The following is a 27,751-nucleotide window of genomic DNA, read 5'->3' as shown; positions in this document are numbered from 1 at the left end:
GAGGATGTAATTTTTATTTTACACTCATTGCAACATTATTTCTGGTATTTGTTTGCCATATCGACTAATAAAGGAATATGTTAAAAACAGATGTTAAAATAAAACTGGGCATTCTTTCCATGTGCAGCTCTTAAAAATCTAGAGAAAAGAGTTCTTCCCCATCAGCTTCAGAAATAGATGTTTATCATGGTAGAGAACAAGCCGAGCCTGAGTTACCCAAGACAACCGATTCCTTTAGCAGAAAGAGTGTCTTCTGTCATCAAAAAGAGCCATCTGGAAGAGCACTGGCTCCCTGCCAAGAACAACCCTTTAACAACTGCTTGTAGTGCACTTTAAGCAATAACGTTCATAATGGCACAACCTGGAGTGTTGGTAAAGGTCCTACTGGAGGAGCAATGTATTCCTCCTCCCTCAGTAACCGCAAAAGGATGTTCTTCTTATTCTTTGGCCAGTTATAAATGTGAGTGTTCTGCAGCCAGGTAGGCACGTGTTCCTAAAAACAAGGGGGAAAAAAAAGCATGAAATCCCATAAATCCTCCTGAATCTGTACCAGAACCTTGCAGATTCCATCAGACCCTGCCAAGCAAGATTTCACTTTGTCTGTTCTAAGTGCTTCCTGTAACAACAAGAAATTCTAATTTGGCTTCAGAGTTGTATTTGGGTTCCTAAATAAATGAACTTTGTGTGATCTCACAGCTTGCTTGTCTCTCTTTCTTTTCTGCCATCACATTGGCTAATTTCACTACATTTCAAAGGGAGCCTGATCTCAGTGACAGGCATCTAAAGGCTTGTGAAAATAAACATTGAGAAAAGAAGGAAGACATTTCAGTGCCCCTACCAAGGAAAGGCTGCCACCTTAGTAGCTGCTGAAGGATCCACACAACATGTTCAACCTTGAGATGAGAATCACTAGGGAAAGAGCAGGACCCCAGGGGAGCATTTCTCATCCTGGTAGCCTTCTCCCCCTCTCCTTGCACCTTCCTTCACCAAGCATGGTGTCCTCTGGCCACCTCCTGAGCAGCAGGTTGAGGCCGATGCTGAGCTTGAGCAGAGTCTAATGCATCTCCAGATTAGCAGGATCAAACCTCCACCACTTTGCATCCTGGGAAGGATGCACCCTTTCAAGGCTTGGCTAATGCCCACTAACATAATGAAGCTGGGACCACCATGGCCCTGAACAGTGGCAGTGGGCTGGTGGATAGGACCCTGCTCCACAGTCTTGAGAGGTTTTCATATGGACAGTCTGGAGTGAAGGGCTGTTATCATACCACTAATTAAAATAGGGTCAAAGACTGATCCTTCACTGGAACCAGCTCATGTCCACTATGGAGATGGAGATTTCTTTTTGGAGAGCTGTTGTTGGAAACACCAGAACAGAAGCCAAAGGGAGACAGCAGATAAACAACGTGAGCGATCAAGACATGCATCTCTTGCTTTCTGGTCCTCTTTACTTAGCAGGGCAGTATTTTCCCAAGGTGGCCCCTCTTAGGAGCAGCACAGTCCCTGTCAAGCCAGTGGAGCTAGCTCCAAGAGGACTAAGCAAAAAGCTGCTGGCATGCACCACGTCTGTGGCACCATGCCAGGGGATGCCCTGGCATGGGCAGCACATGTCCTGCCTGCCAGCAAACAACCTAGCTGCAGTCCAAATACTTCATTACCAAGCTTCATGCTTCTCAAATTGGCTGTCTTTTCCTTGGCCTTTACAGCTGTAGGAACGAGGCTGCGTCATTTCCACTGCTCAGGGAGCGGTTTGTGTTCACTGGTGCAACCACTTTGTTAGATCTATAGGATTTATGTATAAGAAGGAGGAGGTAAGTCACCCAGGCACCTACAGAGCCATTAGTCTGACCTCACCTAGGCTTCTGAACCAGCAGCTTGGTGAGAGGCAGAGGTATCTGTCAAGCCTGGCCTTCCTCTTTCTCCAGTGGCCGAAAAAGTATAAGCTTTGGTCAAAGGTCTCCCCAAAGTGGAGGTTTTATAATGTCACTCCTTCAGGTGGACACCTCACTACCCAACAAGGGTAAGATCCTGCAGTGTTCCCTTTGGTAGGAGCACAAGATCTCTTGCCTCCACCTGCAAGTCTGGTTTTGCATAGGAATGGATTTTAGTCTTTGTGAACTTTATTCCTTTGACAAAGCTGTTTGAAGCTGGCCAAGAGATTCAAATGTTACTGGGAGAAAGAAAGATAACTACATTTGCATGCACGTGCACACCCTTATTACATAAAATTTGTTTCTTTACTAAATCTTGTTAAGAGCTGTAGAAGGAAATGCAATTAAATACAGCAAATGAGCCTTCTCTCTGATAAGAAACTACATTTTCAGGAGGAAGGAAATGCAGTAGACATAGTTGGTCTGGACTTCAGTAAAGCATCTGATATAGATACACATGGGAAATCATTAGTTAAGCTTGAAAAGATGGAAATTAGTGTGAGAAATATATAGCAGGTAAGAAACCAGCAAGTGAGGGTATAATGAGAGAGGCACTATACATCCAGAGACAGGCTCTGCGTCTTTCTTCCAGAACGCCTCCTGCGGCCAATTTCATTTAATAACCTCCATAATGAACTCGGTGCAAAAAGCACCTGCATGCTAATCATCTCTGGCAACAATTTTAACTTGAGGGAGGTGTGTAGGGGTAAAAGGGTAACTATAGCTGCTATTTTGATCCACAAGGGGAGCAAAGTGTCCTTGCCACGTGACACTGGCTGTCATTGCAGGTGGGAGCAAGGGGAAAATGCTTACCACCCTTATATTACTTTTATTTGGCTGTGTATCTGTAAGCCATGAGGAAATTCTCTCTATGCCACAGAGAGAGTATTTGATAACTCTGAGGATCAAACTGGTAGGAAGAAGGCAGAGCATCTTAGTGCAGAGGGCAGGGCTGTGCATGCGGGGCCATGTTGGTGCAGCATGGTTTGAGCTCCCCTGGCTTCCCTGGCACCAGCCCTGCTCACCTCACCCATCCAGCTGCCTCACCTCTGACCGAGGGAGCCTCCACTGTGAGGAAGTCACAACTTAATGCTTTGGTCATTGGGTGACCAGATGAGGAGGACACATTTCTGAGGACTGGTTCGATGCAAGCCTTGAACCAGCAAAACCCAGGTTTCCTTTAGTAGTGTATGATGGGAAGCTGGAAATGCCAGTTCCACCTTAACTGTGTTGTGCTTTTCCCCCTCATTATTCAGTTTCCTAATGAACACTCTTTGGATCACACAGTTCCGTTCTTGTTGAAGGTTGACTAATTTTCACATACCAGCAGCGCTTTATGATGTACTTCATATAAGATTAACTCATCTAATAGCCATATCCCAAGATTAAACCTTTCAGACCTTGCTTTCCTGCTCTTTCCCACTGCCAGCTACAGCAGTACTTGAACATGTAAAGGACAACGTAAAAAAGATAAAAAGTAATTTGCCTGCCAACATCATCCAATTGTATCTACGTGTGGCACTTTTCAGGTACCTCACTTCCTCTGATTGCCCACAGACTTCATTACTGCAACTTGTTCAGGCTCTGGTGCTCTCCTTCCACCCATGATGTCCTCAGTTATATTATCATTACCTAGTTAGATGAAGTTAGATGATGTACCAAAGAAATGTATGGAGAAAGAGAGCAAAGCTCAACAACAACAGAAAATGACAATCTGCATAATATACATGAGAAAGTCACCTCTTGAAAAACTGAAGGGTGATGTGGACTTGCAGAGGATGGGCAGGAAGGCTGCCTGGAGCCCGATGTTTAGATAGGAGCAGCTGAATAAACCAACCCTGGAAATTCCTTATAGATCACTGTCTGAGAGAACCACTGCTATATGCTAAATAATCTTCTTATATATGAAGTTCAGCCAAAATTAACATAGGTTTGTTGTGCTGCCTCAAAGCCCAGAGGCAGCTATAGACTGTCCTGGGCCACCTCTCTCTGCAACCCTTATGGTGCCAAGTGGCTGCAGCCTGTATGGGCTGACTGCATGGCAGGCACTCGAGGCGCCCCAAGGTTAGGAGCAGCCCCACCTTTCCCCACCCCTCAGATCAAGCTGCAAAGGATGACTGAAAATGCTGCCTGATTCCCTGCTTTGGTCTGCCCAATTCCCACCAGGGCGGCCTCTCAGCTTTCCACACTTAAGGCAAGTACTGGATTGAGGTCATTCAGGCAGGGAGCTGAGTGACATGAAATAGCAGAGGTACCATTCATTCCAAAGGACCTCACATATGTTACAAACTCAAGGACGCGTTTTAAAATTTCTGAGCTTATATTAAGTTGGTGCCCAAGTAAAGAACTTTGTTACACTAAAATCCACAAGTGCAGTGGGATGGCACAGCTGTACAATCATTACTAGGAGTTTTTAAATTTCAGATCATGTTCCAAAATTTTGGCACCCAAAGAAATGTAAGGAACTTTCCATACTTTTTCAAAATGCATCTGTACCTAGGGGTAACATGACAGCTACCAACAGCGCACATAGCATTTAGCAATGAAAAGTGAACGTGAGTACAATACAGCCATTCTGTGTTTGGGGAAGAATGCAATTTCTCAACTATAACTGAAGCTGTTTAACTTTTCTGGTCTTGAAAAAAATCCAAGAGATTCTCTCAGAGCGAGGGAGAAGAGACAGGAATCTGTTGCATTACTTATTCTCAAATGAATCTTCAAAACCAGTAAGGAGAGCAGATGAAATTGCAAGTCCTAAAAAAAGTTATAGTTTGCCTTTGAAGGGCCCATCAAAGTTCAAGCAACAGCCTAGTACTTTAATATTTATTATCCTCTTTATTTTTATATTCTCAAGCCAGCCTCTCCCAGATCCTCACTTCACATCAGTCATAAATCTCTCCCATCTCACTCATCGGCATTACATCTGGACAAAATTATAAAAGGGTTAATATAAAAAGCATGTTTGCTGGGTAGATTGTCTCTCTGCATGTAAGTTCTTTCAATGCTCAAGACAATTTGAGTTTTAGTTGTACATTTATCATTAGAAATACATTCATGCACTGATTTATATTGTGGATGAAATGTTTTTTATTTGTATGTACATAAAACTTTAAACTCGTCATGTAAATTGTAACTTTGGAATATTACTAGTGGGATATTAAGAACCAAGAAATCAACGTTTTGGGTTTTAAGATTTCATCTGATGCACTGTGATCAAAATAGTATGTGCTTAATCATGCGACAAGTATATATACACTTATGAGTGTTACCTTTCTAGCATTTGGAAAAAGCACAGGGATGAATCTGAAGTTCATACTTCCTTGTTGTATAAACTCGATCTGCATCTAGAATAGAACAAATTGCCAGATTTACTGTAATGACAGATTAATTTTTCTTTGCATGCATCTGAATCCTATGCATAAAAACATTTATTGCTTACTTAAACTGCTCTTCTGTTAAGTGATTTGATCTATTGCTGGTGGACTCGGTACCGTTTTGTTTGGCCACTTAATCTGATTCTTCATTACTACAGAAAGGATACAGGAAAGATCTGTCAACATTTCTTGAGCATTTAGTTCTGCAGTGTGAAATAATTGTGGATATAGCTGCAATTGCAATCCCATGAAATCCATCCAGAACCAATGATGCTTGACTTGACTAAGGCCCTTGTTCAGTCTCCAGCAGGGTGTAAGATTTCAGTTGAAGCCTGGCTCTGTGTCCAAACTGGGACCTAATCTTTCCCCCATGTCCTAGCTCCATGTCTGAGTTGGGACCAGCCTCTCCCCTGTGTCCCCATACACAGGCATCCTGGTCGTTGTAAGGACAGCAAAAGTACTGCTCAGAGCTCATCTGCTAGTGACAACTTCTGAGAAATTTGACTGCAGAACCAAACTGGGGAATCTGATGGGTAACAGGGTAAGAAGGACAGGAAACTGCAAACTGAGGGAGAAGAGATGAGTTTCATGGCTCTGTGGGCTCTTCTGGGCTAAGTGTCCATCCTGTGACAGACTGCAGAGATGGGCATCTATGACTCCCACTGGTCCCCTGCCACTCTGCACCCCCCAGGAGCCTCCCTTTGCAGCTCTGGCCTTTGCTTTTCAATTCCACCTTTTAGTCAGCTTTACTGCTGCCTAAAACCAGACCTCAGTTACAGGATGGCCAAAGCGATAGGGGCTGGTTTATAGGGAGGAAGGTCAGGTACTGTTAGATAAGATCATGCTCAGGGCTATATAGCAGGGCAACAAGGGCTCAAGAAGGTAAAGGAGGGAAAAAAAGATTGAACAATAAAGAATATGGAGAAATAAGATGAGCATGTTTAATAGGATTTTTCTTCCTTGAACCTCTTAGCAGATGTTAATGAGCATACGGAGCTGATGAGAGGGAGGATTAATGAATTCCAAAGGGGGGTGTTTAACTATGGGGATTAGGGAAAACAAAGCAAAGAACCTGCCATTTGGAGACAGATTTGTCTTTTGAGAAGAAGAGACAGAGTCTTTGTAAAACAGCAAATGCATGTCCTCACTTACCATCCTGTGGATGTATTTAGTATGTAAGCCGTGTTCATCCCTGTCCAGCTGGGATTCTGCCCCTTCCACATCCTGTTTGTATTTTGGACTGATTGCTATGATTATCATCACCGTCTTCTGTTAGGGAAAAAAGCACTTTTATGAAATTGGGAAATGCAGCGTGTTTGGTGGGGGCAGATCGGAAATCTGCCAGTTTGTGTTTTAGGTGATCTTTATGTTCTTGGCAAACACGAGAGGATCTCATTCATCCTGGCAGGAAATAGAGGAGAACTCGTGCACTCATTCTCCTCATTATTTCTCAAGATCTCATGATATAGAAAATGTAAATGTCAAGAGATATATTAGCAGCTACCAGTTTACAGTTGGAATCCCTGCGTAAAAAGCTACTTTTTATCAGTGTAGAGTGTCTATGTACATACACAGAAAAGTTTTATCTTCAAATTCAGCCCTAAATATTTTCCAACAGCTTATGTAAAAGTGCATCTATTTAACCATCTATGGCTTTTTACATATAAAGCCGCTAAAGGCAGTTGTCTGGGGAAGATACCTCTAGGGCTCTCAGCAACAGAAATTACAACTGTTCTTGCTGATGTTAGTGGTGGAGAGTGCAGTGGGAGACGTGGGCATGTTTAGGGGTACCTAGCAGCTTTGTGCCACCTTGCTGCAGTGGGCTGAAGGCAATGCTCCTCGCTGTGCTGGGACAGCCCGGGTCCTGTTTCATCCCAGACCCCACTGAGCTCAGGCTTCCACAGCGGGTTCATCCTTCATCTCTGGGAAATGCCTCTCCTCCTTAATGGTGAGCCAGTGAAGAGGCTCAGCAGACGAAAGCCTCCTACTTGTGTTTACCTAGGGCCTGTCTTTCATCCCCGCCACATCAGGCTGTGTAAGGCTTCCAAGTCTGTGGCTCACACTCAGCTTGGCACCTAATTAACTCTTTCCTTCTGTGCAATATCAAGGGAATTTGCCTCACCACAGGGTCAAATACGGCAAGGAGCCATTATCCCTTACACCAACTTAACATACTCCAGAATTACTTTTGCTTGCACCTGACATGCATGTAAGCATTTACAGATGTTGAGGGTTTGCAGAGACATGTCCGGTTGCACACATCCCCCTGCTTGTGTCCAAGTAGTCCCTTCTTCCTCACACATTTGAGGGTTTTAAAGTTAGAAACTGCCTCCACAGTCAATGGAGGAAAACAAACATTTCTGGGGTGGGCAGCCAGAGAAGGATCCTCATGTGGAGGCAGGGAATCACTCCCTGCGCATACTGGTCTCTCCTACTGACTGTGCAGGAGTCCCAAAGGAGATCTGCCAGTTTGTATTTTAAGTAGGAATGATGTTGGTAAAAGCAAATTCACCCTGGCTTCTAGTTTCAGTGCCTCCATTACACATGGTGAGCCCAAGCCTAATTTGTCCTGATGAAAGCCCCAAAAGGCCTGACTGCATTGCCACAGCAGAGGCCCCAAGCTGGTTCTGCATGGTAGAGCACTTGAACTAAAGTGTCTTGCTGGATGCCTTTAGGAAACCCGTGTAGTGCTGTCTCAGACGGTGAGGCTTCCTTGCTCAGGTTGGGGAGAGCCCACCACTTTGTCATCCTGTTCCCAAATCATGAAAATAAGCCCAGAGTGAGGCAGAGTCCCAGTGGCAAAGCACAAATGAACTGAAGCCACCCCATGATGGCACGTGTCAAGTGACAGAATTGCCAGTTTTTGTTTAGCTGTGCTGGAATAATGGGACCACTTGGCTTGATCCTAAAGGAGATGTGCACTCACTGCTTAGTTGAACTTCAAAGGAAGATGTGGCTGCAGGGGACTGCACTGGCAACAACATAAATCTCTATTTTACTGCTTGGATAGATACAAAGTGATGAGAGGAAATCTATAATTTGACTAACAGAATACCAATTTCCAGTTTACATTCAGCATGGCTTATCCAGAAGAGCCCTTTAGTATTTTAGATAGCAACGTTAATAGCTACAGGTAAGAAGCAGGATGAACATTAGCCACTTCTATGCACTCTGGGATGAAATACAGATATCATTTTAACCAAGCATAGATAAAACCCACTATTTAAAAATGAGATGGAGAAACAACTTTTCCAATGGCAGCTTCAGGCTGAATGTAACAGCCAGCATTGGAATTTAGCTGGAATGCCAGAATTAGTGCTTCATTTCTTAAAGAACGAGCTTTGGGACCATAAGATACAGAAGTGAAGGAGATTTGTCTGTGCTCTCTCTGCAAGGCCTCTGCCATTTCTGTAGGGGCAGGGAAGATGATAGTAGGGTCTTCTGCTCCTGTTGCTATTAGAATAATTCAACCATTTTCCTCAGGTCACCTCTGTCATGAACAAGGTTAAATTGCTTTTACATACATCACCTAGATACCGCTCCATCCACTTAATGATGTCAATACCTCGTACCGTGTCCTCAAATATATCAATCTGCAAGAGAATGAAAGTCTGTGATGAGCATCCTTTCACCTTTCCTCCCCATTTGGTGGCACTGAAAAGGCACCTGCTCTTTTCCCTAGTTTCTAACTGCATGCCTAATGCCCTTATCAAAGAAATGTGTACATACACAACGTCCCCCCTTTCCCTGAAGACCAGAGTTGAGCTGGATGGGCACTGCAGGCAGGCGGAGGGGGGATGCTGCAGGCACACCACTGGGCTCTTACTGAGCTAGCCATTCAACCGGGCACCCTGCCCTGCCCGCTGCCAACTCCCAGGCACTTTTTGCCCAAGAACAAGAAACAACCACTGCTGGCGTACGTTAGATATTTGATATTTGCAAAATGGCTTTTTTGCATCTCTAAACACCTCAAAAAGGGCGATAGTTGTCCATATTCTCTATCTGTATAGCTGCAAATGTCCACTGTTTTCTAGCTGCAACGGTATATACTGGGTGTCAAGTCCTAGATTCATACTGAACTAAATTTTCAGGGTGTGTAGTGGGAAGTCAGGCAGGTCACTGATACTGGTAACCCAGAATTCAGCAGCAGCAGAGGCAGAGGACTTCATAGGATTGAATGCAACCAACACCACTCGCTTCCCAGAAACTGGCAATCAATGACTGTGATCAATGCAGTAAGTATTAACTTCTCCAAGCTTTTGATAGAAAAGTCATGTTCTGCTCCCAAGTCTTTTTCCCCTTTTGTTTCCCTGCTTTGAGGCCATTTTGCTGTATTTATTATTCTGCAGCAGGCTCCAAGAATTCCCTGTCCAGCAAAGGTGCTGTTAATGAGCCTTCTACTCCATACCTCCATGGTGCCCAGAGCTTTCTTATGTATTGGTCATAGCACAGAACTGCTGGAGAGAAGTATAATTACAGTCTCTGGAAAAAATCTTTGATTTATGAAAATAAATAAGTGTGTGCGAAGCCCCCCACCGGGTCTCATTCAGTTTAATGATAGACACTTGCTTAAATGCTCTCCTGAATTGAAGCCAAAGAGTGAAGGTTGAGGGGTCAGATAGCATATGTACTTGAAATAAGAAAATATGAATCAAGATTTTGATGAATACCAAATCCTAGAGCCTCTGTGGATGGTTCCCTTAGAGAGGGCCATTATGATGAAGCAAGCTCGTGAGAAATTAAATGAAAATCTGGATGGCTTATGGAATTAGACAGTGGGACACAGACCTTTTCAGGCCAGTGAGTTTAGAATCCCTTTTAAAAGTACAACAAAGCAAATGAAACCATGAGATAGGCTGTTTCATTAAGCTCTGTGAAATACACTGATTTTAGATCATTTTTTAGTAGAAAGGTATTCACATCTGAAGAACAAGCAATGTAACAGCATCACGGAAAAAAGTTGGGATTGGACGAGCATGAAAACTGACCTTTTTAATATTGATATTACAGATCAAATATAAGACAATGTTAATGGAATAGCTCACAAAACCTCATACTACTGCCCATCTGGTATCTGGTGTCACTAAATGGAATTTTCTAGGGTCATTATTAAAACACATTTAAAAGCACAAAAAATCAGTTAAAATATGAGAAAATGAAAAGGCAAATCATTTAAGTTTAAACTGTTAAAGTCAAGGCTAGTTCATCTATTTGTACCTTCTTTAACCTACCAAATACAATGATAAACAGAAAAACATTTAAATGGACACTGTATCACCTCTGCTTTTTACAAAATGACCCTTTCCTCTCTGCTGGTTGAAAGTCGTTTTCTCCAGAAGGAATACTTACAGCAGTTTGAAATCCATTTACAAGCAGGAAGTTCACGAATTTCATAACCTCCACTGCTGTGTCCACCGAATAGGTTATAAAGACCTTGCCTAGGAGAGAGGATCCATATGAATATGCAATGCATTAAAATACAGCATTTGGAGAGTGAGACTTTCAGAGCCCTCCCACTGTGCTGCAGGTTCTGCCCACCTATGTCTCTTTGGATTTACAAAATGGATGGGGGATAGCTCAGTGGCTTGGGGTTGAACTCAACCCCCTGTACAGAAACCTTGCTCTAGATTTAAGCTCCTACTGCCTTGCTGCTGGCAAGCACCCCGCTTCCTCTGCTGGAAGCTGCAGAGGGTACCATCACTCTGCTGCTCACCCTGCCCTGCTACCAGAGCTGCTTCTTCCCCAGCCTGTTGGCATATGTGAGGTTGTGTCCTCATCCAGAGCTCATGCCACCTGCACTGGCTGCAGCCAGCACAGCTTTCCCCCAGGCCTCATTGATCTGACTGAGAGCTGGAGGAGCCCTTATGCATGCTGTACCCCCTGTGCAGGCAGGATGGATGGCTAACGACAGCAATGTCTTCAGCTGATCTTACCATTGCGGAAGGAGTTTTCTTACTAACTAAGGAATCATGGACTTGCAGTCAGGCTAAACCAGCTGGCTAATCTAATCCAGCTGTGTCTGCATCACAAATGACACAATTTTATCCAGTAATTCCTGTATCTAGGATGCACTGATAAAGTAGGGTCTATCCAAGAGTGGTGTCTGGTGTCATAACTCACTCCTACAGGCCAGAGAGACGCAACTCTCTGGATTGGAAAGGTGATGTGAAAAATGAAGAATAAAAACGATCAAAACCTCAGGAGAGAGGTGGAGGGTTCTTAGCAATGGCACCTGCTGGCCAGCATGGCATTAAGAAGGAAGCCAGTTTTCTGAAACCTGACTTTCCCATAGGAGTTGAAGGGTGAAAGCATTTCAGGGGCTTGTGCGAAGGGAAGAAACTCAGCCAGTGGCTGCAGTGCCCTCAGCTCTCAGCGTTGGGCTCCTAGCCCAAAGTTCTCTCCAGTCACCAGATCAGGGAGAAACTGAGGTCAAGACTCGACAACTTTGTCTGGTTTGGGACAGGCAGAAACACTTTATCCCTAAGGCTTTGTTTGTTATTAGTCCTTTACTGTAAGCTTCAGTGCCTCCTGCCTCAAAGGGACATCCTGTTTAGCAAGAAGTCATGAAAGCAATCTAAATGGTATTTATTTTTCGTAAACAAAATAACAAGCAATTAATGACAATTATGTTTTCAGGATTCAAGGAGATAATTCCATCCCTCCAAACACAAACGCTCACACCCTACAGATGTGATGACACTCAGTATTTTCTTTTCTGTTGTCTTTGTGTCTTATTGTCATTCCCGCTGTCTTCTCCCCCCCCGGAGCTTTTCCACCTAAAGCTGTCAGGATGTGCTGTAAAATCTTGCACAGAACAAATTTGCTAACCACTTACGCAACTCCTCTGGCAAATTGCTGGTTCTCAGAGTTCCCTTGGCTGCAGGGTTACTGAGAGGTCTCGGGACGGCAGCTGGAGATGGAAAATTGTCACAAGGACAGCAACATGCTTCATCTGGGCCACATGCCTTGGGGGTCAGCTGGCCATTAGGTAGCTGGTTGTATAGCTGATTTCTACAAAGAAAAAGCAAGTGAGGACTTAAAAGAGTATTTATTTTCAGGCAAAATGGGGTTTTTTTCTTTTAATAACACCCTAAGAACTTTATCTGCATGTCAGCTAGGAAGGGTTCTTGTTGAAATGCTTTGCTCGGCATTTCTACTTAGTTATTACAGCATCTTCTGAACGGATACCTTGGTGACAGTCTACCACAAGAAGCAGTTTACTGCAGAAGCAACATTTGCCACAGGAAGTAAGTGCACCTCACAGCTGAAAGCTGTTCAGTTTGCAATTAGCAGAAGCAAAGGCTGTTCCTGAGTGAAAAATATATGCTGTGTCACAGATATTGTTATGCATGTATGGGAGCAGGGAGGCGCTTGCGTAACCTCTTCCCATATCTAAAGGGTGCTTCATGGCACCTCTGATGCTGCCAGGATGCCTTGTGCAGCACAGGAGGCACAGTGCAAGGTGGGGATTGGGAAAAATGGGGGTCCAAGGGCACTCCACCTCGAGCTCTGGCACAGCTTGGAGGGTCTCCAGTTTTGGACAAAACTCAAAGTTTGCTAAAGGGAACGAAGTTAATTTCCTGAGCAGCAACAGCAGACCCAACGAGGGTTTCTCATGTCAGGGATCTGTGCTCCAGACTTGCAATAACCTTGCCTAACATCTTCCCCATTGTAACAAACAGAGAGAAAGGGATGACTTTAGGAACCTTAGCAGTTCTTGTCCTACTACACTTTGGCTTCACAGTCTAAGTCAGTAGGAAGGGGAATCTATTGAGATTTTCATGTGAGGTGTGCTTTGATTCTGCTGGCTTGAATCTGTCGGACAAGTGCTAGGTTTCTCTGAAAGCTTTTCCCCACAGAGCAGTGATGTTTAGTCAATCAAGCCCATTCTCTTTTTTCTCTTTGCCTTCCTTAAATGAATGATGACAAGCTGGTCACAGCATGTTTTCTGTTGTCACATTAAGATTTGGTTTATTCATTTTGGTACAGATGTTTTCTGTTACAAAATACTCTATAGGCAAATACTACCAACATATAACTGCCGTTCCTGGAACCGGCATGCAAACACCATGCAGGCAGCCACAGGACAGACCCCGCACATCCTGGATTTGTTTTAGCAGAAGAAATTACCAAGAAAAGCAACACATACTTCATCGATGGCCACAAAAAATCATCCTGTGCCTAACTTACAGATCTTCCCAAAACTTCACCTTATCCAACAAATGTGCCAAAAATTAGGAATCTGTTTTTAAATTTTACTACTGCAAAGGATACCCACTATTGCTCAATATTTTTACATTTTCATACAAACTCTTCGGTGCAATTACCTCTGGGGCAGGTACTGCCTTATCTTGCTGTCACTTTTCTGCCACAGCCACTAACTTTTCACAGGCAGAACAGTGTGATATTTCAGTCATCAACTGTCGTTGGTCCCACCAATTCTCCCAGTTTTCTGCCCAGACCATGTCATGGTAAGTGCACGTTTCAAACACAGACGCCTGTAGGTTTAGCATCTCTAAAGGTAATGTGGCACTTAAATAAAAACAGTCTTTAGGTAGATGAGTCTGGAGAAAAACCTGCCTGGATAGTGTTTCCCATCTGTTAATGACATACTTACAAGAAGGGAGGTATAAGGCCTGGTAAATGAATATTTGAGAACCAGTAAAAAGCTCTGGATAAAAAGTGCTAGCCTTGTGATGGTTTACTACTACATGAAAAATCATAGAAAAAAGCTGCAAACAGCAATGTAGAGATATATCAGCAACAGATGGGATTTTCTCCCTTTTTCTCTGCACTGCAGAGGAGATAAGAAGGAAATCGCTGGATGCCGATGATTGAGGCGTCCCAGGCTGGTACAGCATAAAGCTGAAGACTGCAGTGAGCCACCGAATTGACCTTTGCTCTCAAGCAGGAGAGCTCTAAGGTTTCAACTGAGATATTTTTCAACCCCTCATCCCTTTAACCTTCAAGCATTTATCTTCCTTAATGCGTGCATTTCAGGGCGCGCTGTAATAACATATCAGGTATCTGGCTTTGAAGTTCTCTAGGGTAAGGTCAGGACCCTGCTGGGTGTAAAACAGCAAATAAAGAAAACTACCCAGCATCTTGCATGTACCCCTGCAGCCCAGGCTAATGCTAACGTTAGAAGGCTTCAGAATTATTGTTTGAAAGCCCACAGAGTCAGATCAGAGGAGCTTCCACTGTGCACAACCCCCTCTTCCCTCTCCCTCCCCCCCACGAGGCACACTTACGGGAATCGAGGAGGACCAGGGGAGGAGCATGTCCTCTGGGGTGGTCGGCCTCTGGTGCCCTGGGGAGCACGAAGGTCTGAGTAATTTGGGATGACTTGCTGGGCCGGGCGGATAACTCTCATGCAAGGTCCAGGAACAGGAGGAAGCGGTTGCGACGCATGTTCAAAATGTTGGTAAGGAGCTCTGCCATCTGGGAGAGTGAGAAAATAAAGGCAGCAACTATCATTTCAGCCAATACACTTTTCCCTCAATTTGTGTTTATTCCTTTCCAGGCACGTCCTCCTTCATGTCTTGGGAAACAGCAATTTGGAGGCATTTGCAGGTATCTTGGCCTGAAACAAGCCAGATTAAGGAACGTTTTACAGTCTGAAGTTTCCATTTCCCATTTGGCACGGTTCAGATCCCCACCCTCAGTTGGGCTGCTGGGACAACTGACAGTTAAACATTCAGGGCTGCTTTGTCCCTGCACTTACCATGCCTCAGTGTTCTTCGGTTATTATTATTTTTTTTTAATTTCTTTTTGGCAATAACTTGTGAAAATGAATCATCCCAGCGTTCTCATGAAAGCAGATGCAGAATCCTGGAACAAATCAGTTAGCAACACTAAAGCTAAACAGGCTGTGATTATTGTAAATGAAAAGCGAAAAAATAATCTCTTGGTTTGTTACTTCACCCTGTATGAATTTTCTGCCTAAGTGACCTTTTAAAGCCTTGCTGCTGCTCCTGTTGCCATCCAGGAGGCTGCAGGGAAAACCTAAAGTGATAATTTTGCTCAAGTAATTCTGAAAAACCTTACTGTTGTTGGCCACACGCACGCAATGCTCTTTAATAACTAACGTACAGTGGAACTCTTGGCATAAACTGAAAGCAATGTAAGCTGTTTGTTTCCCCAAAAGGGAAAAACTACCTTTTTCTTTTCTTTCCCCCCAGTCTTTCTGTGTGCAGTTTTCATTAGGCAGCAGCTCTGTGCACTTTCAAGCTGCTGTGCACAGATCAAAGTCCAGCCTGGCAAGGCTTATTAGCACTGCATGATGATGGTGTTATGAGCTGGCTCTGAAAGCTGCAGTACTCAAACGCTTTTCCCTCCCCAACCCCTGCCTGTTTTTTTAAATCCTTTCAGTTATTCTGTGGTCATGCTTTCCTTTTCCTAGCAGCCATGAGGACTAGATTGTGTTTTAAAAGGGGAGGGAAAAAAAGAGAAAGAAAACAAAGCTTTGATGAAACAGTCCAATTCCAGGAGCAAATACTTTAAAATAACCCAATCCCACAACTGCAGAGAAATTCCTGATGAAATTGTGAGTCTGTAATAACATTGAGATTCACATTTGTTGACACTGTTTTAAGAGATTTTCCTGCTCCCCCTCTTCACTATATTCAACAGGACAGCGTTGGAAATAGATGATCTTAAGGTCCTTTCCAACCCTAACCATTCTATGATTCTGTGAAAGAGGCTGGGAGAACAAAATTGAAAGTAAATATGGTCTCCTCATGGGTTCCTCATACCCAGCTCTAGGAAATGTGGCTGGGCTTTGGGAGATTCAGTTTGGTTTACAGATTTTTAGGCCAATATGTCCCCAGCTTCCTTTGGATCTGTCCTATAATACAGTATTTTAATGGATGCAACCACTGCCATGCGGAAGCACAGCAAGGCCAAGCGTGCATGCCCAATCACACCAACAGCTTTCATATATAAATGTCTCAAATAATGGTCTCTGGACACATAGCATTGCTGCAAGGATTTCTTTGACTTTAGAATCAGTTTTGCTTTTGTATCACAAATAGCAGGTGTCCGGAGCCAGCTTAGAGCCTACGGGCACAATTGCTATTCCCTGGGAGAGGCATGTTGCAACACACAAACTGCAGAGCTTTGTTGTGGGTTGCCACTGCCCAACAATTATCTGAAACGCAAGGAGCTGTCAGGAGGTGATTTATGCTGTACCAGGCATGTGAGAAACAGGAGTACAGTTGCCAGCTTCTTGGTCCTGACCAAATCTGCTCCAGCCATCTGAGTTTATTTTCTTCTTTTGCCCTCTGGATATGGTTGAAACGGCAGTGATTTTTTCTAAAGAAAGCCTTTCAGAGTTCCTGCTTAAAACCAAAATGGCCTCATTCAGTAAATGTCCTACTTCTCACAATGTCCGCGTGTGGAGGAGGTAAATGGAGGTAAATACTGAGGGGTGTTGTGCAACCAGCTCTTTGTCTGCTTAAAGCTGAACTGAAAGAAGGTACGAAAAGAAAACCAGAGGACATTTTGTCAATGTTCAGCAGTAGACGTTGACGAAAGTCCATCTGTAGCCCCTTTACAAAGCCCCAAGATCACTGGTGAAAACTGAGGCTCTGATACCCTCTCTCTTTCATATACCTAATTATAGCACATTGCCGAAATAACAAAACTCCTTAAACAGATGTAATATAAATGCTGTGGAGTCAACAGAAGGTAAAAAGGTTATCAGAACAGGCCTACAGCTTTTTATTACAAAGCCAGCCCAAAATGGGTTGGGGTCTCATGAGTCTAATGTAATATAAATTATATTAAAACAATGATATTGCTGTTAAATGTTCAAAGCTCACTTCATAACAGATAAAAATCTCTGGGACTGAAAAGGAATACTAATTAATAGCAGGCTGTAAACTGCGTTGTAGTCTCCAAGAGCCAAAACACCCATATTGACAGAGTCACATCAGCAGTCGGTGATACAATCGCCAGCAGCTGAGAGGGCTCCATTTTAAGTAATGAGCTTTCATTTCAGCTGACAACAGAAAAAAAAAGAGGATGATGGATGTCATGCTCTTTTCACATAGAGATAAAACACATGGGTGAGTTTGGTCATAACGCTGGGAGACACTATTTACAGAGATCAAGGGTAACCTCCCATCCTGATCCTGGCAGGAAATTCTCAACTTTGGGGATCCAAGTGGGAGCAAGGAAATCTATGAAAACAGGAATTAGGTTGGTATGGGAGGCTGCTGAATGACTGATGCAAGGAGGAAGGAAATGACTAGAATATGAAATAACAGCAGGGAGAAGGCTGTGTATGTTCAGCATGACCGACAAAGGCCAGTTTCTAGGCAAAATCATTAGCCTTCATTTGATGAGCAACTGTGACCTCTTTAACTTTTTATTTAGCTCAGAGGTTCTGCATCAGAGAGTCCAGCTGAATAACCTGAAAATATAAAATGGACTGCAAATAGATGTTTAAAAAGGTTAATAATTACATGCCATGCATTGCCACTAAGTATAGTAGGAAAACACCAGCTTGGTGAATGATGGCTGCGATACAACTGGAAAACCTCTGGCGGGGTGAGTGGTGCTACTCACATGGGCCCTGGGGGTGCTGCTTTGCCAGGCAGCGGTGCTCAAAGCATCCATGGTCTTGTGAGGAGGTGTTGGGATGGGGCAAGTGCTGGCACATAGGGCACTGCTGATGCTCAGGTCCAAAATACACTCTGGACATCAGTGGTCCTGGAAGGTCCTGGGGGTTCAGCATGGACACCAGCGGTAAGGGGGGATCCAGGTGCCTGATGCCCATGACATCTCGTGACTGGGAGCTGTACCCTGTGTCCACGGTCCCCAGCTCTGCTGGGGGTCTGTTTCCTGAGTGTTGCCGTGACCGTGAACTCCCTTGGCTGCTCTCCTCCAGTGAGTCCTCAGGAGCATCAGACAAGCTTTGCTCTGATTTACTGGAGTTGTGTCCAGTGTCAGCTGAAAGCTGTGATCTTGGCTGCATGCCTGGTTTGTCCATAGCTACAAGATGCATCTTGGAGGCAACTATTCCAGCTATTGATTCACTGGGGGAACAGAAGTGTCCATCTACGTCAGGATCAGTGTATCTGGACCACAAGCTGCTGTCCGGGTCCATGGACGGTGCTGACTGACAATGTGCTGATGCTCCGCAGAGGCACGATGCGTTGGCCACAGGCTCAAGTGTTTGAGAGACACATGGTCTCTGGGACTCCTCATCCTTTGTATCCTCTCCAGAAGACTGCAAAGCCTTTTCCAAGATATGTTCAGGAAATGGGGACCACGGCATGGATTCATCTATTTCAACCGGTATGCTTTGACCCACAGAAGTGCCTGAAAAAGTGGGAGAAGAAACACTGTAGATGGACAGCCGTACAGACGAATGCCTGTCATTAGTCCTCACTCAATGACTATAAGATGGAATACTGAAGACCAGTATGTATTCCTTATATTCCTTCCAATACGTATTCTTTATATTTTTGTGGTTTTTAAAAAGACAGGAAGAAAGCAACAAGAAAGGTCTGTCTGAATTTTGGCAAAGCAAGAGAACAGAGGGTTAGCTGGAGCATGGCTAGCACAGAGTTACATTTTGGACTAACCTGACACAGAGGCCATTTCCAAGTTTTGTAGTTGCACCGGAAATGAGAGTCAGCTGCCTTACTGCAAGGCCAGGATTTTCCAGCAAACTGGAAAACAAGAGAAACGACTATTGTGAACATGGTACAGCTTCACATAGGCAATAATCCTAAAATAACTCCATCTCAGAGACTGGAAAAGAAATACCAGTTAGAGCTCTGGAAATCACATTGCGCAAAACAGATGCTTTTATGGGATTTCTGGAACTTAGTGTTCCTGTTGAGACTGGAGGGGGAAAAGCACATGAACTGTCCCTCAGAGGTAATTTCTGCTCCTGACAAAAGAGCAGGCCGCTTAGGTCTGGAGGTTTGGCTCTGGCATATTCCAGGGAATACAATCACTTGCACGTCTTTTACTCCGGACCTTCTAATAATAGCTTCACATTGATGCTTCAGCTCTAAGCTTCACCAAACACCCAGCTAAGTAATTTCACTCCAAAGCTTGTTCCCAAGAGTTGCTGCTTATTTTATCAAGCCACTTCACGCTCGGGCCATTTTTCTTCTATCAATCACATTGGAGAAGCTAAAATCACCAGTAGGAGAGTCATCAGCAAAGAATGGCCTAAGCACTCAAGCAATGGGAATGACCATCGGCAACAGAATCTGGCTTGAAAGCCTGATAAAAAAAGTCGAAATAACAACACATTTGAGGAACTTTTAGCAACCCAAGGATATCTTCCAACTTCAGTCACAGTAGCTTGAACAGAAAGGTCAAATGAAGAACGCATTCAAATGACCACAGTATAACAAGCAGTTGACCAGGATCACAGAGAGGTATAAGGCAGTGTTTCAACCTTCACCCTGCCTCTCAGAGTGCGTCTGTAAAAGCAAATGATGTGCCCTGTGCTATAGCGCAAGAGTGAGGCTTTATGTTCATGCCGATCAGATAAAATGACATGTATTTCCCTCTGAAAGTATCTCTGGCATAGAAAATTCTGGATGTAACATCTACTGGGAAGTAGAATAAAAACTGTGCTTTGCTGCTGGGCTGCAATGTAAATATTCCTCCTCTGTGTAACTTAAAACCCATCTATGCAGAAGATTTGCCATATATTCATACATACCCTATGTTATAATAAGCACGTCCGCAGGGAGAGTTATCCTGGGATAATTACAGTGGGATAATTATGCTGGTAGATTTTCCCATGTAGGCAAGTCCTCAGAGCAGCTATTAGTTGTACCAACACAGTGACCACGCTGCTGCTCTGACAGCTGCAGCCCCCTGCATCAGAGCACTGGGTCTGGTGCCAAACCAGCTCCTTCCCATACAAGCACCTAGGCTTGAAATCCTGACAGCCAGCTCACCACCATCACACATCTCTCCCTGCAGTTTGCATCGCTTTTCCTCTGCACCACGTCACTAACGCCTGCCCTGCTCGCTGAGTCACGGTTCACTGACAGTCATAAGTGATGTGCTGGGAAAGGGAAAACCTTGAGCTCTGTAATCAGCACAGGACTGTGACAGGGACCTGTGCTGTGCCGTCCTGTGTGGCACTGGCAAACCGTCCTTCACCTGGGACCTTTGGTCAGATGGCAGTTTAAATCAAATGGTGGCTGCCCTGTGGTGGTGACTAACCAGGACAGCACAGTGCAAAGTCAGATTTACACAAATCAGGGTGCAAAGCTGCCGAGTGGTCCCCTGCCAGACTTACAGGAGTGCCTGTAAGGTCAGGTGTCAAACTCCCTCCTGGCAAACTGGCAAACTGGTTCCTTGGGCAAAATTCACCCTGGCATTCACAAAGCACAAGCTCAGCTGTGGGGTACCAGTGTACAGCTCCACCTCTTTAGCCACACGTGTTGTCTAAGCATCCCTCTCATTAGATACAGTCCTCAGGAAACATCCAAACATGGCTTTTCAGAAATGAATTTACAATGCCTCCTACACTAGGATGCTTCTTTGGTGGTCTCTGAAGTAGTGATCAAAATGCTAAGTAACACTTTGAATTCAGATCCTCTATATTCAAAAACCTTTAGTTTCACACCGTGACAAGAAGAACAGATTTCTGTGGAGAAACTGAGAACTCAGTCCAGAGCTCAGTGAAGTAAATGGGAATGTCTTGAATGACTTCAGTAGGTTTTAGATTGGGTGTCAGATGGGATTTAAAAGTCAATAAATTCCTCTGGAGGCTACAACCTCCAAAGTTTTTTGTCTTTTTTGTTTTTTAGTTCTATTGCTGACATCTGGCTATCTGTGAAATGGATCATGCACAGACTGTGTGAACCTAATGAGAGGCACAACATGGGCAGAAAAAATTCAAAAACTTGTTTTCTTCAAGTTTGTTATTTATTGTATTTACTCTGTCTTTTGGAGGAGGAATACTAAGACCTTATTAAACTGTATTTCAAATGATCAGCTACCAAACTCTTCAAATGGCTTACTTCAGAATAGTTTAAAATGTCTTTCCTATTAATTTAGTCCTCTGAAAGGATGAATGCCTCTTTAATGCTCAAATCAATATTTAAGTGACAGCGTTATTTCTTTCCTGTGTAACATGAGCTAAATATTCTGAAAATTACTCCAAAGATCTGAGTAAAAATAATTTGGTCACACAGAAGAGAGACCTCATTCCAGCACTTGTGCTTTTACCTGCAAAAGCTTCAAGGTTTTTTTTAATATGAATTTGCTTAGACCCTGCTGCAGGATAGCTGAGCACGTAAGCTGAGTTTTGATACTCATGCACAGCCCTTGTTCCTGCAGGGCTGAGGTAGGAGGCACTGAGGGGCTGAGGGCTTTGGTGTTAAAACAGACACATCATTAAAAAGGAGAAGTGACTTCATCCTCCTCCTCCCTCAGTAGCTCTGGTTGGAGAGAGAAGCTGTTACAACAGCAGAGCTCTGTCTGTAGAGATGGCCCTGAGGATAAATTAACCCCAGGACATGCTGAACACTTTTTGAGCAATGCCGGGAATGGTATGTGGATGGGAATTCCCGAGAGAAATCCCCACACTGCTGGAAATTTTACAGATGATTCAGAAACCTCCTCCTCCAAAAGCAGTGCTTCAGGATGTTGTTTCTGCTCTGCTGAAACAGGCTTTTGGAAAAAGACCTAATGCTGAGCCCATTATCCCAATGTTTTACATTGCTTCATGCTACAGAGTTTTATTAGGTTTCCTTTGACTTTTCTAGTTAGCTTATCTTGCAACTACAGTTATTCACAGGACAGAAAAATCACTCACTTAGGTCTCCCATGTTGAAGAATTAGGGTAGAGGAATGCTTCAGCATATTGAAATATGCTTAGAAATCTGTAGCCTGATCCCTTTTCTGGCACAGAGACCACTGGAGAACATAGAATGTGCCCAATTTCATTTCCAAAGATACTGCAGCTTCAAGTCAGATCATGATATCACCAGAAAACTTTGAGAATTTAATATCCCCCCTGCACCTATGACTATGCAGGAGATTGCTGATAACCAGCTGGAGCTGTTGCATGTATTCCTGCTTGTAATAAATTGAAGAGGCCCTTCCTAAAAGGACAGAGTAGCCAGGCCTGGACTGCTCCCAAAAATGTTGAGAGAACTCTGTAAACCACCCTTTGTCCTTCTCTTCCTTCCTGTGCTCATGCATCCAGTTCTGCAAGGTGCATTAATGCAGCAAATAACCTTCCTGGGTGGGTGCTCAATGACCCAAGTTCCTGGGAAGCAACTGCATCCCAGCTCCCTTGTGAGCCTTCCCACACTTGGAGGGGTTCATCCCCTGCTGCTGCCGGGTGGGAGGCTGTCCACTGCTGGGAGAGCATAAATGAAGGAGAACAAATTCCTCTGCAGGTTGGTAGAGATGAGCCTTAGCACCCAAGTTTGAAGGTTTGAAGCAAGGGCCAAACTCCTCTAAAAAACATCTGATGGAAGCAAAGGGCTGGCCAGGGAGAGGAAGGGTGTTAGGCTCAGGCTCTGTGCAGTTTTCTTGCGGCTGACTGCAAAATCTGTCAGGTATTTCATCTGTTTCCCAGCATGAAGACTTGTCAGGATGCACTGTCCCAAAGCACACACTAACCGTCTATCTGCTTTTGACGAAAAAACTTCTGTCATGAAGAAACAGAAGAGAGTCTCTGCAACATAAGCATAGCTGTGCTTCCTGTCTCTTCTGGAGAGGGAGAAAATATATTTTCTCTTTTGATCAAACTTACATTTGTCTACATTGTTAAAAAGGAAAATACTAGGATGAGAAAGAAACCTCACCTTCTGCGGTGCAAGGGAAGGGCTTTTTTATTCACCGCTCATGGCATTTCTGAAACGGCAAGGTATAAATTAAGGCAAAGCTGGGATCACAAAGGGTGGGGATGGACAGGGATTTCTTGATTTCCAAATAATTCCTGTGTGCTTTGGATGAATCCTTTAAGGTCCCTGATGGTGCTGATATCCATCTGCAGGATGGGAGTAAGCAAATGCAGAATTTGCAAGCTGCCATGAGGACGCACATTGAGATTGCAACAAATGCTGGTGCCATGGGGTCAGATAAGTGTGTGTAAGTACACTTGCCTTAAGTGAAGCTTTCTCTACAGAAACACTGGACAAAGCTTTCCTCAAAAAAAAAACCCAGAGACAAATCCTTTTAGGAAGAGCATGTGCAAATGTGGGAACTGTTTTGGGTCTATAACCTAAATAAACAGCCAAGGAAATCCAAGCTCCAGAGTTTCACACATCACCATGAGAATTTCGGCTGCTGTCATCACAGAGGCTTATCCTCTCCCTTGGGTATCCTCCACAGTGAAGACTAGGGCAATGTGTCACGTTCCTGGCCCAGATTTTAAGCCCTCTAGGGCAGGTAATGTTTATTTTCATGACTTCTGGAAAAAGTAGAAAAATATGAAAACAACATTTCTCTTCCACAATATGGTAATATGGTTGCTCTTACATAGTTTCTGCATTCATGGCACAAAGGTCTACATATGCCAGGAAAACAGGAGAGCATCCTTCCAACCCTCCCTGCATGGCAAACATCATGTTCCCTTTTGCAGCATTAATGCTGCTCACTGGGCAATCCATGGTGCAAAGGCTAGTGTAGACCTGATATTTTCTGCCTTTTTAGTGTAGACTTTGATATCATAGAATCACAGAACAGTTACAGTTGGAAGACACCTTAAAGATCATTTAGTTTCAACTCCCCTGCCACAGGCAGGGACACCTTCCACTAGACCAGGTTGCTCAAAGCCCCGTCCAACCGGGCCTTGAACACTGCCAGGGATGGGGCAGCCACAGCTTCTTTGGGCAACCTGTGCCAGGGTGTCTCACCACCCTCACAGGGAAGAATTTCTTCCTAATGTCTCATTTCATTCTACCCTCTTTCAGTTTAAAGCCACTGTCCCTTCTCCTGTCACTACATGCTGTTGCTAAAAGTCCCTCTCCAGCTTTCTTGCAGGCCCCTTCAGGTACTGGAGGCTGCTCTACGGTCTCCCCAGAGCCTTCTCTTCTCCAGGCTGAACAGGCCCAACTCTCTCAGCCTGTCTTCACAGGAAAGTGCTCCAGCCTCCTGATCATCTTCATGGCCTCTTCTGGACTTGCTCCAACAGGTCCATGTCCTTCTTGTGTTGGGGGCCCCAGAGGTGAAAGCAGTGTTCCAGGTGGGGTCTCATGAGAGCAGAATAGAGGGGGAGAATCACCCCCTCAACCTGCTGGTCACGCTTCTTTTGATGCAGCCCAGGATACGGCTGGCTTTCTGGTCTGCGAGTGCACACTGCCTGCTCATGTTGAGTTTCTCGTCAACCAACACTCTCAAGTCCTTCTCTGCAGGGCTACTCTGAATCCATTCTCTGTCCATGACATATACATGTAGTAGGAATGCTAGGCAACAAGTAGTAAGAAACTAGAAGTGCAACACCCTTAAACAGGATCCAGACAAGCATCTCATATATAGAGAGCATTTCCTGCCAGTTTTCTAATCTTTGTGAAATACAAAAATGTCTGCAGTGTTTTTAGATATCTTTAAAAATGTGCTTGTTTGCCAGAGATTACATCCCACCCATTTCTGATTACTATGAAACTCCTGTAGGCACTGAATAACCCCCAAACTGGGATATCCCATGGCGCCGGGACATCTAAAAATCCTGGCACAAAACTGCGGCTAGATGAGTGGGGTTGAACGGGGGGGACCACACCAAGATGCATGTATCTCCCCAGCTTGCTTTCCTATAGCTTTGTGCCTTACTTTGGAACCTTCAATTCCTAATAAATGCGAACCTCTGGTATTTCGTGGGACTGATGCATCCCTCATCCCTCCTTGCTCTCCCTGCTCTGCCGTGCAAGGGCTGCGGGGCATGTGGGTGGTGGGAGGGCGTGGTGAAGCCTGGGGGACCTGACGTATCTCCCTCCACCAGCGTGAGAACAGCCTCGCTCGCCTGCTTTCATGTACTGTGCAGAAATGTATATACGTTTCAGACGTGTACCCTCTGCCAAACTTCAAAAGCTGCTGCGGGGGGTGGAGGGCACTGATAGACACGAACGCCATAATTGCACATGCCGTGTTTCCTGCCTTAGAAAGACAAAAGAAAACCCAACCTCATTGAAAAAAAAATAAAAAACAGCATTCAAGACATTGTTGGTGCTCAGCAAGAGCAAGCCCAGCCTCAGAGGCTGATGGCACTGCAGGCTGCAGCACAACTGGCAGATGCTCCCAGCAGCCGGCGGCAGTGACGAGCGCTCGCCAGGGCACTGGCCCTGCCGCCTGTGCCTCTTGCACCCCTGTCTTCTGCACCACCCACTGCAGGGCTCACAGCCCTGTCCAGTGGTGGCAGGACATTGCTGACTGCTTGAGATTGCATGGATGAGGCCAGGCCAGGCTTTGAACAGCCTGGGGCTTCCAGGAAATGGGAATTTCTGGTCTGGTGGTTGCTGGTTGCGGTCGAGGACCAGCAAGCCCACTGCTGTTCTCACTGCCCAGCCAATGCTAGCCCTAGAAAAGCCGCATCCTGAAACAATCAGCTACTGCGTGAAATGGGAGCAGGTTTTATATGGTTGATTTTATCCTAATTAATTACCCACTGTTTCCATACCAATGCCATGCAGGATGGTGCAAAAGGGGTCTACAATCCTGTTTTCTTCACACTTTACAGCCAGCTCTCCTTCACCAGGTATGTCAACCTGTCCTACATGGCCCGAGGGCAGCTGAAAAGGGGAGGAAAGGGAAAGGAGAGGAGAGGGAGAAAAGAGGGAGAAGAGAGGAGAAGAGAGGAGAAGGAGAGGAAAAGGAAAGAGGAGAGAGGAGAAGAGAGCAGAGGAAAGGAGAGGAGAGCTGTCGGCCAACAAACCACCTTGAGCTTGCACAGCCGTGCAGGGCGGGAGCGGGATCAGGCCTGGCTGCCAAGCATTGCCAAGCTGCTATGTAAATAGGCAGGACAACATTTCGACACCAGGCGTGTCCGTTCCCAGTGTTTACCCCCAAACCCTCCTGATTTAAAAAAACAAACCAAAACTTCAGTGAAATGGCTCAAACATGTTGTAACCATCTGTGGAACTCAGGCTATCATTACACGAGAAAAGGGGGAGAAAGCGAGTGAGACAGCAATTTGAAGGGGAAAAAAACCCACTGAGAGCCAGAAGTGGGTCAACAGCTAATTACAAACAGGGGCTGAGAAAGGCAGCATCTCTAACACTTCTTACCTTGTGGGCAAGGGCGGCTCTCGCTGAGCTGACCGAGGAGAGCGAGAGGGCTGGCGTGCCTCCTGCGCACCCCGCCGCGCTCTCGGCGTGCCCGGGTCTCCTTCCTCAGTCAGCCGGGTGGTTTTTTCTCCTCCTTTTACGACACCCTCCCTGCCTCTCCCAGGTAAGCGGCAGAACTGGCTCTGCAGCAGGAAGTGGAAGAGGCATGCACAGCACGGCACGGCACAACGTGGCAGCGGTGGTGGGAGAGCCTCGGGGGGGGAGTGACACTTTGAAGCTTAAAACTCTCTCGAAATGCCTGCGTGTGGCTCGCTCCCTGTCTCTTAGGAAGCCAGGCTGCCTCTGAGTGAGCCCCACAGATAAATAACTGTAGGGAAAACCCGGTGTGATTCCTAAACAGCGTGCCTTGCCAGGAAAGTCGTCCTTTGCTTTTCGTCCTCGGTCACTTGCTGTCAATGCCAAATGCTAAACCAACTATGATTCAGACTACTGAAGACAATCACATGATGGGGGTAAGAACTATATGAAGAACAAAAAAAAAAAAAAGGATTTCTTATGTTTTTTTTTCTTTTAGGTTAGACTTCTAGACACTTCCAAGTTTCTCTCTACATCCCCAAGGAGCAGAAACTTGCTTTTCTTACAAGCTGAAATCCTTACATACGTGCACAGCTCCTAAAGGCTGAGTAACACTGGTGTTGATGGTACAGTGTGGTGGGGTTCGAAGAGTCCTGTCAAGCCATGTCTGCTTTGTTGGTGCAGTGCCAGGCTCCACAGCAGCAACCCCAGTGCACCCGCTGGACACAGCTGTGTGTCCCAGCCTACACCGCTCTCCTGACCTCCCACTCAGCGCATCTCCCTGCCAAGAAGCTCTTCCTGATCTTTAGCCTACATTTTCTTCACTTAACCCGAGGAGGAGTCTGGCTTGTCTGCAACTTGTGCACGGCTCTTCACCCTCCAGGCGTCCATGGGCTGCTGCCACATGCTGCCTTAGTGCCTGACAGGCCAGGCTGGGCGCACAGGGATGTCCAAACCACATCTGAGCTCTGAGCTCAGGCAGTACCATAACTTCTCCTTCCTGCACCCTTCCCATGGCACTAAGGTCTGAGGAGACAGTCACCTGCCTGGCATTCCTCCCTGGGATCAGCCTTCCCTGGGATCCTGCCCTTCTGTCAACCCCTCTTTATGGTTGTGAGGCAAAGCCATGACCAAGGCACTTACTGCCTCT

At 45.1% G+C, this 27,751-nt stretch overlaps 1 protein-coding gene across 12 annotated transcripts; it reads right to left on the bottom strand.

Annotated features, from left to right (window-relative positions):
- TRAF3IP2 (TRAF3 interacting protein 2) lies at window positions 1-26,673 on the bottom strand. 12 transcript variants are annotated; one of them, XR_003991831.1, is made up of 11 exons: window positions 26,527-26,673; window positions 18,898-18,984; window positions 17,876-18,631; window positions 14,557-14,746; window positions 12,141-12,316; window positions 10,655-10,743; window positions 8,830-8,898; window positions 6,458-6,574; window positions 5,371-5,457; window positions 5,201-5,275; window positions 1-493 (listed from the first exon to the last, which is right to left on the bottom strand). XR_003991831.1 is itself a non-coding variant. In XM_030489462.1 (10 exons), exons 2-10 carry the CDS (start codon window positions 18,911-18,913, stop codon window positions 347-349), a joined length of 1,635 nt encoding a protein of 544 aa, XP_030345322.1. In that variant the 5' UTR covers window positions 18,914-18,984; window positions 26,527-26,673; the 3' UTR covers window positions 1-346. The 12 variants fall into 12 exon arrangements, 5 of the variants coding, with proteins under 5 accessions (XP_030345322.1, XP_030345323.1, XP_030345325.1 ...); XR_003991830.1 differs by lacking the exon at window positions 5,371-5,457 and adding an exon at window positions 3,465-3,563; XR_003991834.1 differs by having other exon boundaries at window positions 8,835-8,898.
- Window positions 26,674-27,751: the final 1,078 nt, after the last annotated feature.

Source organism: Strigops habroptila, chromosome 6 (assembly GCF_004027225.2).
Source record: "Strigops habroptila isolate Jane chromosome 6, bStrHab1.2.pri, whole genome shotgun sequence".
Taxonomy (NCBI): Eukaryota; Metazoa; Chordata; class Aves; order Psittaciformes; family Psittacidae; genus Strigops; species Strigops habroptila.
Note: the sequence above shows the minus strand (reverse complement) of the source record. Positions and strands in the feature narration are given on the sequence as shown.